This window comes from Glycine soja, chromosome 17 (assembly GCF_004193775.1).
Source record: "Glycine soja cultivar W05 chromosome 17, ASM419377v2, whole genome shotgun sequence".
Classification (NCBI taxonomy): domain Eukaryota; kingdom Viridiplantae; phylum Streptophyta; class Magnoliopsida; order Fabales; family Fabaceae; genus Glycine; species Glycine soja.
Window position 1 is genome coordinate 3601894 of NC_041018.1, and position 12261 is coordinate 3614154.

Sequence of the window (12261 nt, forward strand, 5' to 3'; positions counted from 1 at the left end):
CCATACTTTTGTGATATTTAGACACAAATTAAACCCTTTATATATTTTTAATATTTTTTTTGTATCTTTAACTTAAAAATGTTTGTATTAAAATATACACAACTTATTTTTTTTAACCCGAAGTGGTAATATATATTATTATTATTGTTAATTATAAATTATTCATTTCAGTCTTATATATTGGTCACATTCTAAAAGAAATACTTTTGATTTTATTTATAAGTCATCAACTAATTTATTAATAATGATTTTTTAATTTTGTCATTTATATTATTCTCAACACTTTATTATTAAATAAGTCTATTTTTCATATTATTGATTCATATCCATTGATGAGATAACAAAGTAATGAGTGAATATTAATAATGATGTGAAAGAGAGAAGATGTAAGATAAAAATTTAGGTCAAATATTTAATTAATCATTAGTGAAATTAGTTAGATGTCTAATTATGTTATAATATAATTTAAAACTTGTTTTATTTTTAGACATATTTAATGATTTAATTTTTTTTATTAATTTTGATGATTCTCTTGTTAAAAGTGATTAATATATAGGATTGGAGTACAATTTAAATTCCTTTCAAGGGTATTTCTTATACTTTCTCCATACTTATTTTAAATTACAATTTATGAGACTACTTTAATACGATACTTTCTTCATCGTAACTTTCAGTTTAAAGCTTATTTTATAATTGCAAGTTTGCAAAATGAAATAATAATTGTGGGTACTCTTTTTTCACTAATAGAAAAACAACAAACACTATAAAACAAAAACAGTTAGTTACAAAATAGCAATGAGTGTTTTTTCTTTTTAGGATGCAATGAGTGTTTTGTTGAAAGAGAGAGTGGAGCATATTTCTTTTCCGTGCTTCGATGTTTTTGCACAGTATAAAGTGGAGGAAATATAAAATATTTATAAGAAAACGATAGATTATATCAGGGATATAAATGTAATTTGGTAGGGATAAGTACATTTGTGTTCGGAGTGGGCTCGACCAGGTCGCTTTCGACATTTCACAATCAGTGGGCCCAGTGATGTGGTTCCAGTAATCGCTGTCCCAATACACTGGACACGTTGCTTCCATCCAACGGTCTAAATAGCATGGAATCCTTATCAACCAGAGAGGTAACGACACTCCAGTATTTCTTTGGTCGGAGCAAAATTGCCAAGAAAACAATAAAAACAAATGAAAATTATGTTTATTGTTTAATTGAAAAGAAAAAATAAGATTTGTTTTTCAAAATATAAAAAAGATTGAAGTACTAACATATTTATTGTCATTATACAAAATTGATATAGTTATATGTTTTTCATTTTCAATAAAACAAAACAAAATTAATCATTTTTCTTCTAATTTAAATATTGGAAATTTTCTTTATTTTAAAATATTTTTTTGTATGTCTAAATAGAGTATTAATGTCATATTCGTCGATTCTAAGATTATATTTCTTGTTCAAAATTTACAAGAAAAAAAGAAGAAGCCGATAACACTTTTTAGATGAAGAGACTTTCTTTTTTTTTTTACAGATATCTAATTTGAAATTGAAAATGTAATAATAAAGTATATACATTGAGATTTGAGAGGAAGGCTGTACATTTTAGTTACAAATACATCAATTAACATTATAATTAAAAATTGTTAAATTTCTCTTTGTATTTTATTTTTCTGATTTCATATCTATTCAACTGATAACAACTTGTGTTTTTAATAATAACATTTTAGTAACTACCCAAGAATAAGTCTATCGCAATAAACACAATTGAAACCAAATAACTACTGAGAATAATAATATTATAATATTTATTTGAAACACATGATTATTTCAATTAACTATTGTACATCAGTAAGCTCAACATGTTCTAGATATTTGACCGTGCAATCACATAGCCTCTATTAAACTACTAACGTTTATATTTCCTATTGCCTATACCGTATCTCAATAATTGAAAATGACAAATTTTTCAAGAGCCTGGCCCACTGACAAGCGACCTAGATAGTACTACTACATTATTATTAAGGTAAAATAATCACAAGAAAATAATCGGTTCAAGCTGGAAAAAGTAAAATAAAATCACATGAATTAGATTATGACACCACCCGTTAAATAAAATAATAGAGCATGAAATAAAAAAAATTAATTGTTGGGTATTTCTCTAGCAATGATCACCCACAAAATTCCAAACAATACCAGGGGCTTAGGCCCAACCACTCCATGAATTAATAATAATACCTCTAAGATGGCTTTATAGTTGGTATTATAAAGACACCTACCCACAACACCCCCTTTCTCCAATTCCTCTCACTCACCACAACAACTCCTTTTTTTACCTCTTCACATTCTCCGTTTCACAGGGTTTTGATCATGTTGGGGAAGAGGCCCCGGCCAATGATCGGAAAGTTGTCGGAGTTGTTGGTCTCGAGAGGCCGCACGGTGGCATATTTGGACACCACCGGAAGCCCTAGAGGCCCATTAGACATGAAGATGATGCAATCATCACCAAGAGGCTTAAAAAACTATGATCTTGGTGGTGTTGGTCTTGGAATTGTAGTGGCTCTTGATAAATCCAACGAGGTTGCTGCACGTGAAGTTTTGCCCAAACACGCCGTTTGCACCTCCAATTTGAACCGGTCCGGCCCAATCCCGGTTCACTACACCAAAAACCCAGATGAATTTGATGTGGAGGAATACACCTATGTGACATGCCACGTACCTAACAAAACGTTCACTAAGGTATACTATGATGGTGGTGAAGGTGAAATTCGGAGACATTACAACAACAGCAACGTTGGAGTTCTCAGAAGAACCGCACCACAACCTTTGATTGTTGAGGCCGAATCATCGTACCCCACATCGAATTTTCTCAGTTCATGTCACTTATGCGGAAAGAAACTCCACGGCAAAGACATATACATGTACAGGTATCGTATTAACTCAACGTACCCAAAAAAATTTATTGCTTAATTAATTAAATTTTGCGTTTTTTTTAGATATATCAATAATAATAATAATAATTGGCGTGTGGTTTTGTACCACAGAGGAGAGAAAGCGTTTTGTAGCCCAGAGTGTCGTTCGAGTCAAATAATGATGGACGAACGGAAGGAACGGTGTAGGTCAGAAGCTTCAAGGTCTGTGGAAATGTCAAGCTCGCCATATGCAAGGGAACAGATATTTTCAACTGGGATTCTTGCGCTTTAGCGTTACTCTCTGGGTGCGGAAATAAATTAATTCACCAGAGATTGATGAGTCTAAGCTATGAATAATATACCTATAGCTACTACGTATATACATAATAATAATAATATACGGCTATACTATTATTGACTATCTGGAATTAATAGTATATGAGAGTTAATTAAGACAGCTTGATTGGAAACAACAAAGAAAAGTTTTGATCGGCTAAAGGGGTAGACATTCTGATGTATTTTTGTATTACCAAGAAGGCAAAGAGTTATGAATTTTCAGATCTCAGTTGCACACATTAAAGTTTGTTCTGTTTCTGAGTTCTGTTTCAAAGATCATAGATTAACTCAGACTGTTTCTGGGTGTGTTTTTTTTTTTTGTTAAAATACATAATAAAGCTTCAATTTTGTAATCAGAAATTATAAAAACAATTGTACTAATCCTTCCAAAATTTGGACCATCAAAATAGTTTAAAACTTTAAATGATCGTCATATTTTATCATTAAATAGTCTCTTAAATTATAGCCCATGTTTAATTGTGAGATTTTATTTTCAAAGACCCTAAGTTAATAGAAATTAGAGAGTATTTATCTAAAATAAATTAAATTGAACAAGTACTTAATCTATTACCAAAATTTTCCCTTAAAAGTTCTTTCCTGAAAACTAGTTGTAGTCTTTTAATTATTTTAAGAAATAAATTTGATGACTACATTTTTTATCTAAAATATAATGTTGGTCATTCATTTTTTATTTTATCCCTAGATATTTTTAGGAATTTAGTTCTTATTCAGTTCTCTCTCTTTACTGGAAAAAAAAATTAAGTACTCTCTCTCTCTCAAAGCCTGACACGTATAGAATAACAAAAACTTGTACTTTTGTTATATTAAGCGTATCCCATTGTTTTTTTTTAAAGTTATTTAACAAGAAATAACGAGGGCAGAGTTGAAAATATTAACTCAAAAGAGATTAAATTGATAAAAATGTTTACATACGATCCAAATTAAAAGTAAACTTAATATACAGGGACCGAGAATATTTAAAAATTTTCCATCTCAAAATTTCTTCCCCTATTTTGTTCTATAGCGGATTGCTTTAATTGCAGCTCATAAATGGTTCATAAGTCATCTAAAAATGACAAATGGGGAAGACTTGAGAGAGGAGAAAGTGGGGGTAAAAGTGTAAAACTAAAAGGGTGCATGTATTGGGACCTTTTTTTGAACACAAGAAGAAGAAGCTGTCTCATAAATGTGTTATTTCGTCGTTTAAGTGGATGCCATTCAGTGGGGACCATTGGATGGGACCCGCTTTGAAAATGAATACACCACCAATGTCCAATAGAATGAATATGACAAGGGAATCCAACTATCCCCACTGAGAAAAAGAAAACAAGAAAAATCATCAAACGAGAAAGAGAATCATATCATGGTTCCTACTTCCTAGCTACTTTATGCTTGGGTACCCCCTTTTATTATTCGTGACTCGTCACCATATGCCCCCACTACCAATCTCTATTTCTCCTCCAAAAATTTATTTCCTTAAAAGTGAACATGATTCTGCTCCCTGCTCTCAGGAGAGGGCTAAGTGCTATGTCGACATACATAGTCATAGATCTGTTGCTTTTGCTACTTTTTTTTTCTCATAAGCTATTCAAGTATTGTTAGCGTGGCTGAATTTCATTTGCATAGTTTAGACTTTAGAGAAAAAAAAAGGGGGGGTCAGTGATATTATTATTGTGCACAGAAAAACTTACGTAGTTTGCATGAGTTCGAGAAAGAAACAAAAAGCAATGGCTTTCACATCTTCTACCTCATGGATGGAGTAACTATTTTGAGTATTTTCATTTACTGAATAGTCCAAGGCAAAATGCCTCAAACATGACTTTCAAATCCACGAGATAATTTCCTTTGAATAGTTTATGGGGTAAAGGTAGTAATTTATTGTTGTTGTGGTGCATACAAACTTAATAGTTTGAAAAGAAGAAAATTTTGAGATTGATTAAGTGGTAATTGTAGGGTGAGTGGTTTAGGGAGTGTAATTAACGGAAAACAAAGCAATAGAACAAAACTAACTAAAAGAAAATAATGGGACAAATATAATGATTTATGGAGGTAGTTATAAGAATAATATCTTAAAGCATATTTTAATTAAGTTCTTTAAGCATGTTGTTAAGAGTTAAAACTCATTTAAATCATTTTTATGTCTCTAAAGGAATTAGTTTCTGATTATCTATTGGAAAATATCTTAAAGCCTACCAAAAAAGAAAAATCACACATCCCCTTTATATATATAGATAGTAAATTTTATTGAAATATTTTAAAGTTGTAATTATGTACTTTTTTAAACTAATATTTTTATACCCATTAACATATTTAAAAGGTTTTATCATAAAAGTGAAGCTTTAAATAATTTTAATAAATTCGTTAAACATTTGAAAATGTCCAAGTCAATATTGAAATAGAGACTTATAAAAGTTAGTTTTAAACCTTAGATCAGAAAATAAGTCAAGCAAAACATAATTCAACCCATTTTCACCCTTAGGTTTAATAATAATAATAACTTTTTTGTTTGGTAGCTATAAAAAAATGAGAAAATAAAATTGCATTGAAAATTATAATAACTTTCTCTTATTGACAAAACATGAAAATGATCAAAATTGACAAACCCATCTACACAATATGCATGAACTCTTCTACAAGTTTTTGTCGATGAAACATGCAATCTCTATTGACTAGCTATTCCAAATATATGAATATGTCATTTAAATTTCTACATCCATTTCAAATCCCCAAATTTCTTTATTAAACTCCTCTCGAATAGATAATAATCCCTACGATAGTATTTTTAAGTAACGTTAACAACACTATTATTTGTTTCTTATAAAATTGATTAGTATTAAATTGGATTTTACTTTTTTTATCTGTAAGAATAAAAAAAAATATTAAAAGATCTACAACACTCACCCTTTATTCAATCAACTAAGATAAACACTCTTAGTAATTAGATTTGGTTCTAATAAAGAAAAAGTAGACTTTAAAAACAAAAATGTCAACGAGTATTGATTTACAAATCAATGATTACACTTGTAAACAACTTAAGTTCTACACATTTAAATTTTATTAAGGTTTAATCAACACGTAAAATATAAGTTCAACACTTTAAGTTTGTGACTCTTAAAATATATTTATGAGAAATGCATACTTTATTTTGAATGATAGTGACAAGTTTCAGTCTTTGTCTTAAAATATCATGTTTTCGGAACAAATGCCTAGGGCTTTATTTCCCCTCCCCGAAATATAATAATAAACAATTTGGTTAAATAACAACTCATTATTTTAGTCTGAATAAAAAAATTCTAACTAAATTAAACTTTAAAAAAATAAAGAGAGGAGACTAAGCATAAGTTTAACACTTGGGGCAAAATTACACAGCTAAGTTGATAGATACCTCCCAAGCTGTGCACAAAGGTATTAATAGAAGACACACCATTCATGCATGCAACGGCTAAATAACTGTAGTATTACAAATGTAATAACCATACATAAGCACAGAAGAAACAATCGGTATTGTAAAACCGTTCTTACATACTTTAATCCTCCCTTGTTTATCGCGGAGAGTTGCACACCAACACATTTTACTGATAGTACATTAGGTGTTGGGTGGTCGCAACATTCTGGAATCTTGCATCATAACCAGCCCCAGGAGCACCCATTCCCATGGCTACCTGTTTTAGGGCATGTTGACCTTGTTGATGCATAAGGGCATGTGCACCACCCATTTTACTCAAAGCCATTTGGCGTTCATAAGCTGCAAGACTAGCAAGAGAAAATCCCGACACATTCGCAGAAGTAGGTGGTGGGAGAGGAGTTGAGGCAGTCCCTGGAGGAGTAGGCTTGCTACCCCATGAACACTGAAATATATTAAAAGCATTAGATACAACATTTTCCAAAGTCTTTACTTCAGAGTTAGAAAGCTCAAATTGTATATGGTTAGAGTACGATGTAAGATCTCTATGGACAAGGGACTAGCTTTTTTTGAGAAAAAAGGTAAATAAATAATTGTATTTTACTTCAAAATATCTTTTTTTTAAACAGAATTACATATGACATAAAATTCTAATTTAATAACCGGGACACCATTTTTCAAGGAGCACCCAAATAACAGATGACATTAAATTCTAGTTTAATAACTGGGACACCATTTTCTCAAGTAGAATCCAAGTAAATGGGTAAGTGGCAAGAATACCTTCCATACGAACAGCCATAAATATTACACTGCTACAATAATATGACACACAACATACTAGAATTATCAACATATAAATATCTTGCTATTAACAACATACCTTGATAGGTTTGCCAAATAGAATTCGAGCATTACCCATCTGTATAGCAAGAGCTGCTTCAGCATGGGTACTGTATCTCACAAACCCAAAACCTTTGTCTCGTTGCACCCTAACATCTTCAATAGTTCCGGCATTAAGAGAATGAAAATGTTGATGGAGATCAACAGAAGTAACCTGCAATTTCACAGCCTATGAAAACTGCCACAAAGCAATTTTACAACAAACAGAATTTACACAACTTGGCTATACATATTTAATGCTGCTCACAAGTTGCAAATCTAACTGCCTAATATAGTACTGAAGCACTGTATCTATGCACAAAGCTACAAGAGCAGTTTATACTACACAAGCACAAATTTATATAGCCAGGAAAAAGTATTTCAGATGGATATGAAGAACTAAAAAGGTAAAAGCTCTGGGAAAAATATTATCCTTGCCTCTGGAGCAAGATTGCCAACATAAACAGTGGTATATTGAGGATTCTTCTCAGGAGTGTCATCATTGGTTGTTTCTTGGCCATCTTCTACAAAAAAAAAAAAGCCAACCATAAGCAAAGATCATTCACCAATCAAAATCTACAATCATGCCATAATGATCAATTGATGGAAAAATATCAATATAACTGCAAAAGATAATATTTAAAAAATGCCAATCATGATGAACATATAGAAGATAAATCAAAATATTATATCAGCTGCTAGAAAAGCTAATATTTGGAAATTGGAAGTGTCTCGTTAAAATTAAAATACTATTTGAAACAAACTTTCCTGTCCGATAGCAACGGGTTTAAAACTACACTTCATATGTAAACAGGAGATGAAAATTAGAATCCAATCATCTCTAAAGCCAACTGAAACTGCAAATCATAATAAATAAACTCAATCTCACCAGATGATCCATTGGTCAACTCCACGACACTTCTCGAATCTGAAGTCTGCTTTTCATCACTGGCACTGGCCCCTTTGGTTGCCCAATTACAACGAATCTGTCTACTTCCAAGCCATTTTCCTGAAGTGTTGGGGAAACATTAAAAGATTAAAAAAATTAGATACAAATGAAGCATCAAATGCAATTAACAACAAACAAAAATTAACCAAACAGTAATTTAGTGAACGAAATATCCCATGGAAATTATCACTGCTGATGGTGAGGACTTGATACCAAAAATTTATGTTCAAGGACCAAATAAAAGGTCAAAATGGTTATTTGATTTTCAAAATAAATAACAGCCAATTACTATGTCCCATTATCAGATCCCCCCTATATAGTATTAAAGATTCAATTATCATATATAAACTTCACAATATTCATTCATACATCACGTGAAGCATGTTAAAAATGAAAAACTAGCATTTACAAAATGAGTTTATCTTACCAGTCAAATCATTTATAGCACTTTGAGCATCCTGATAAATTGAATCACAGAACCAAAACATCCTACCATTAGAATGGAAAACACCAAAAGCTGTAAGAATAAATGTGGAAATGAAGTGACTATTTCATGCCTGCTGATTCCGAAAAGAAACAAACCCAAATCCCCTGGAACGGCCTGTCTTCTGATCCCACATTACCCTTGCATCACTGTAACCAACAAGCCAAAGTAGTCAATAGTGGATAGCAGTGCGTGGCGGTCAGCCTCCCAAAACACTATAGCGGTAGCAGGATGGCCGCAATTTTGATCCCTAAGTACATTTATATTGCAAGATATATATATATATATATATATATATATATATATATATATATATATATATATATATAATATGCTGAAAAAAAATAAAAAAAACACTTAAAATTAAACACATTCATAACCAAGTTTCCCGAAACAGCAAAAGAAATAAGAAAGTTGAAAGAAAAAAATGAAAGAAAGGGTTGATGAAGGGCTGTCAGAACAGTGGCCGGAATTGCTGCTGAGAATGCCGCCAGAGACACTACCGGAAAAGGATTGAAGGTTGGGCAGAGGTAGGGTTGAGAGGGTGGAGCATTGTGTGGGAACAGAGCTACTAGGGTTGAAAATGAACAGAGCTAGGTCGACTACGAGTTTAATAGTTTGGACTTTGGAGCAAGTAAAACTCACCGTTTTACTTAAAGACATGTTTTTAATTTATTTTATTTTATTTTTTTAAAAGAACCCTTAAATGAAATGCAACATTTTGCTCCTAATTATTTTTTAAGAAAAAACAACAAATAACGATGTTTAGTGTCGTCTTCTTCCCCATGACTTAAACCTGGCTGTCGCAACTGCATCTGTCACAAAACTCCGCAATTTTGGCCATGAAGAGCGGCGTGACGGCCACAACAGTGAGGTGCAGCGCAATGCACCTCTTAGGAGCGGCAGTCAGCTGCTCCACACCACCACTATAGCACACAAAAGTGGTGCTATTAGCTACTATGCAACGAACCATAATAATCATATCATTATACTACAAATATGAATTGATTTCACATATAAATTCAGGTATCTGCATTTCCAACAAAATATCTATAGTACACCACAAAACAAAATAGCAATGAGAAGGAAAAATAGAGGGTATATAAAAACTTACGAACAACTAGGATATACAGAGAAGCAAGCATACAATGTGGCATCTGTAACCTCAGGACTAAGGTCACCGACAAAAATATTAAAGTGACCTGAATCCAAAAGGAGAGAAAAAGGTGAAGTTGTCTTTCCATAATACAAAGCACAATAAAATGACCTCAAAAAGTACATGGCCAGCAAGAATATAACCTGAGGTATCCTCTCTCTGGCTGCTAGCATAAGCCCAGTTAACCTTAATAGGCTGCCCAAAACTGTAGACAATGTGTTGTTGTGTTTAAATATTAAATTAATAAAAGTTGTACCATAAATCAAAATTAAGATTCCACATACATATTCCTCCCATTGAGAGTTACAATAGCAAATGCAGCAGAACTGCGATCAAAGTAGTCCACAAACCCATAGGATGACTGCAAATAACAAAATAAAGCAGATCATCAAGATTGAGATGACGCAAGAAGAGCACATAATATGGAAATCACATATGCCTAACATCTAGCCAAAGATCTTTTGGTGAATACCCAACTTGTTATTCACTACAGGCAGCTAATGGAAATCATGAATTCTATCATACATTATCAAATATCACTCCATCATTTTATTCTTTCTTTGAAGATATCATTAATTCATTATAAAGTATAAACAAAGCTGACCTTCTCTTTCCTAATAAGCTTGCATCCTTCAAGGGCGCCTGCAGTTGAAAAAAGCTCTTGAAGAAGGGAATCTGTAACCTGGGGATGAATGTTGCCTACATAACTGCATATCCGCCAGAAAAGTGATTAGATATTTAAAATGAAATACACAAAGCAAAACGGTAAGTTAATAAGCCCAGGGGACAAAAAAAATGGATTCACTTACTATATAAAAAGAGAGACCAACAGATAAAATTAAAATATTTCTAACTAAGGATTATCTTAGAGACAATGAAGTCAACAAGTGACCTAATGAAGCTAAACTGGAAGAAAAAAATGATTAAATCAAAATAAACAAAGAACAGTCGAATATGTTAATTTTAAAAAAATGAAAATAAAATGTCTATTAACACTCACACACTGCGGCATGAACTCGAATCAAAGCCAGGTGGCAGATTTCCACTCAAGATAGGCTCTATCTGCAAAATAAAAATGTAAGAAGACAGAAAAAAAAGAGTTCCTAAAAGTAAAATTATCCACCCTCCTCTCAACTAATCTAATCAAACAAATCGCATTTCGAAAACCATAAAAATACCTACAAGTCTCAACAAGTAAAAAGAAAAAAAAAACAAAACGACAAGACGAATTCGCACCACTAAATCACACGTATCTAACAGAAATTAAAAACTGATAGTTGATCAATTAGCGTGAAATTGAAGTAAAACAGTAATCACGATTATAAGACGACGGATTTGGAATAATTAAGCTGAAAATAACAATAATAAGTACTATGAAGATTGAGAAAAATAAAACTAAAAATGAGAAAATAATAAGAAGGAAGGGAAAAGAGGAACCTGAGGAGGAGTAAGTAGAGCAGGGTGGTGGTAGAGAGATGGTTGCATCATGGCTTGCTGCCTTAACCTCTGAGGCTGCATCTTCAATTCTAGGGTTAGGGTTGCAGAAGAAGAAGAATAAATGGGGATTCAAAGGAAATGGAAGCAAAACTGAAAAACAAGAGAAAGAAAAAAACAAAATAAAGGAAAAATAAAAAAAGGGAAAAAAGAAAAAGAAAAACCCTCGAAAGAGAGGGGAAAGAAGAGAGACAAAGGAAAGACGAAGAAGATGATACAGGTTTGTTTTGGAGGGACCTAGTCTCAGACACACTTCGCCTTTAAAACAAGTTGAAAGAAAGGCCATTAAAAAATAATATTAATTGAAAGGGATAAGCTACAGAGAGGACCACCGCTTCCGCTAGATTTTGTCTCTGAACTACGCTCATGGACTTCTTTTCCCAAGCCCAGAAAGGAATTATAACTCTGAGAGGCCCATTATTGCAAAAGGAATTTTTGTTTTTTGTGATTTTTGCATATTGAAAAATCTATAATCCAGCTCGGAGGAGAATAAGACATTTTAGACAAAAATTATAGTTGAAAGTGTATTATTTTCATGAGGAGTAATTTATGTACAGATCCAAAAGATACCTGGAAATTTACAAAAGAGATAAATAGAAATCATAAAAGATAAAGAAAGATATGATTAACCATAAATAAATTATTTATAACAT

At 32.1% G+C, this 12261-nt stretch overlaps 2 protein-coding genes across 4 annotated transcripts; one reads left to right on the forward strand and one right to left on the reverse strand.

The window, feature by feature from the left end:
* Window positions 1-2253: 2253 nt before the first annotated feature.
* On the forward strand, window positions 2254-3537 carry LOC114393904 (FCS-Like Zinc finger 13-like). The gene is made up of 2 exons (XM_028355401.1): window positions 2254-2922; window positions 3040-3537. The coding sequence occupies exons 1-2, from the start codon at window positions 2366-2368 to the stop codon at window positions 3197-3199; spliced, it is 717 nt and encodes a 238-aa protein (XP_028211202.1). The 5' UTR covers window positions 2254-2365; the 3' UTR covers window positions 3200-3537.
* A 3038-nt stretch (window positions 3538-6575) lies between these two features.
* On the reverse strand, window positions 6576-11891 carry LOC114393373 (oligouridylate-binding protein 1-like). 3 transcript variants are annotated; one of them, XM_028354682.1, is made up of 13 exons: window positions 11827-11891; window positions 11552-11701; window positions 11115-11176; window positions 10719-10821; window positions 10399-10475; window positions 10258-10319; window positions 10073-10160; window positions 9032-9107; window positions 8902-8932; window positions 8415-8534; window positions 7964-8049; window positions 7527-7700; window positions 6576-7091 (listed from the first exon to the last, which is right to left on the reverse strand). In XM_028354682.1, the coding sequence occupies exons 2-13, from the start codon at window positions 11630-11632 to the stop codon at window positions 6816-6818; spliced, it is 1236 nt and encodes a 411-aa protein (XP_028210483.1). In that variant the 5' UTR covers window positions 11633-11701; window positions 11827-11891; the 3' UTR covers window positions 6576-6815. The 3 variants fall into 3 exon arrangements, with proteins under 3 accessions (XP_028210483.1, XP_028210485.1, XP_028210482.1); XM_028354684.1 differs by having other exon boundaries at window positions 7964-8046; window positions 11552-11843; XM_028354681.1 differs by having other exon boundaries at window positions 11552-11843.
* Between the last annotated feature and the right edge of the window lie 370 nt (window positions 11892-12261).

Bases quoted from the DNA above. Each gene is read 5' to 3' on its own strand.
- LOC114393904 (XM_028355401.1), top strand. From the start codon at position 2,366: ATGTTGGGGAAGAGGCCCCGGCCAATGATCGGAAAGTTGTCGGAGTTG. The intron at 2,923-3,039 runs GTATCGTATTAA...TTTGTACCACAG, and splicing joins AAAGACATATACATGTACAG to AGGAGAGAAAGCGTTTTGTA.
- LOC114393373 (XM_028354682.1), bottom strand. From the start codon at position 11,632: ATGCAGCCTCAGAGGTTAAGGCAGCAAGCCATGATGCAACCATCTCTC. The intron at 11,177-11,551 runs GTTCCTCTTTTC...TTTATTTTGCAG, and splicing joins CTCTACTTACTCCTCCTCAG to ATAGAGCCTATCTTGAGTGG. The intron at 8,933-9,031 runs GCATGAAATAGT...TCAATTTATCAG, and splicing joins TTTCTTTTCGGAATCAGCAG to GATGCTCAAAGTGCTATAAA.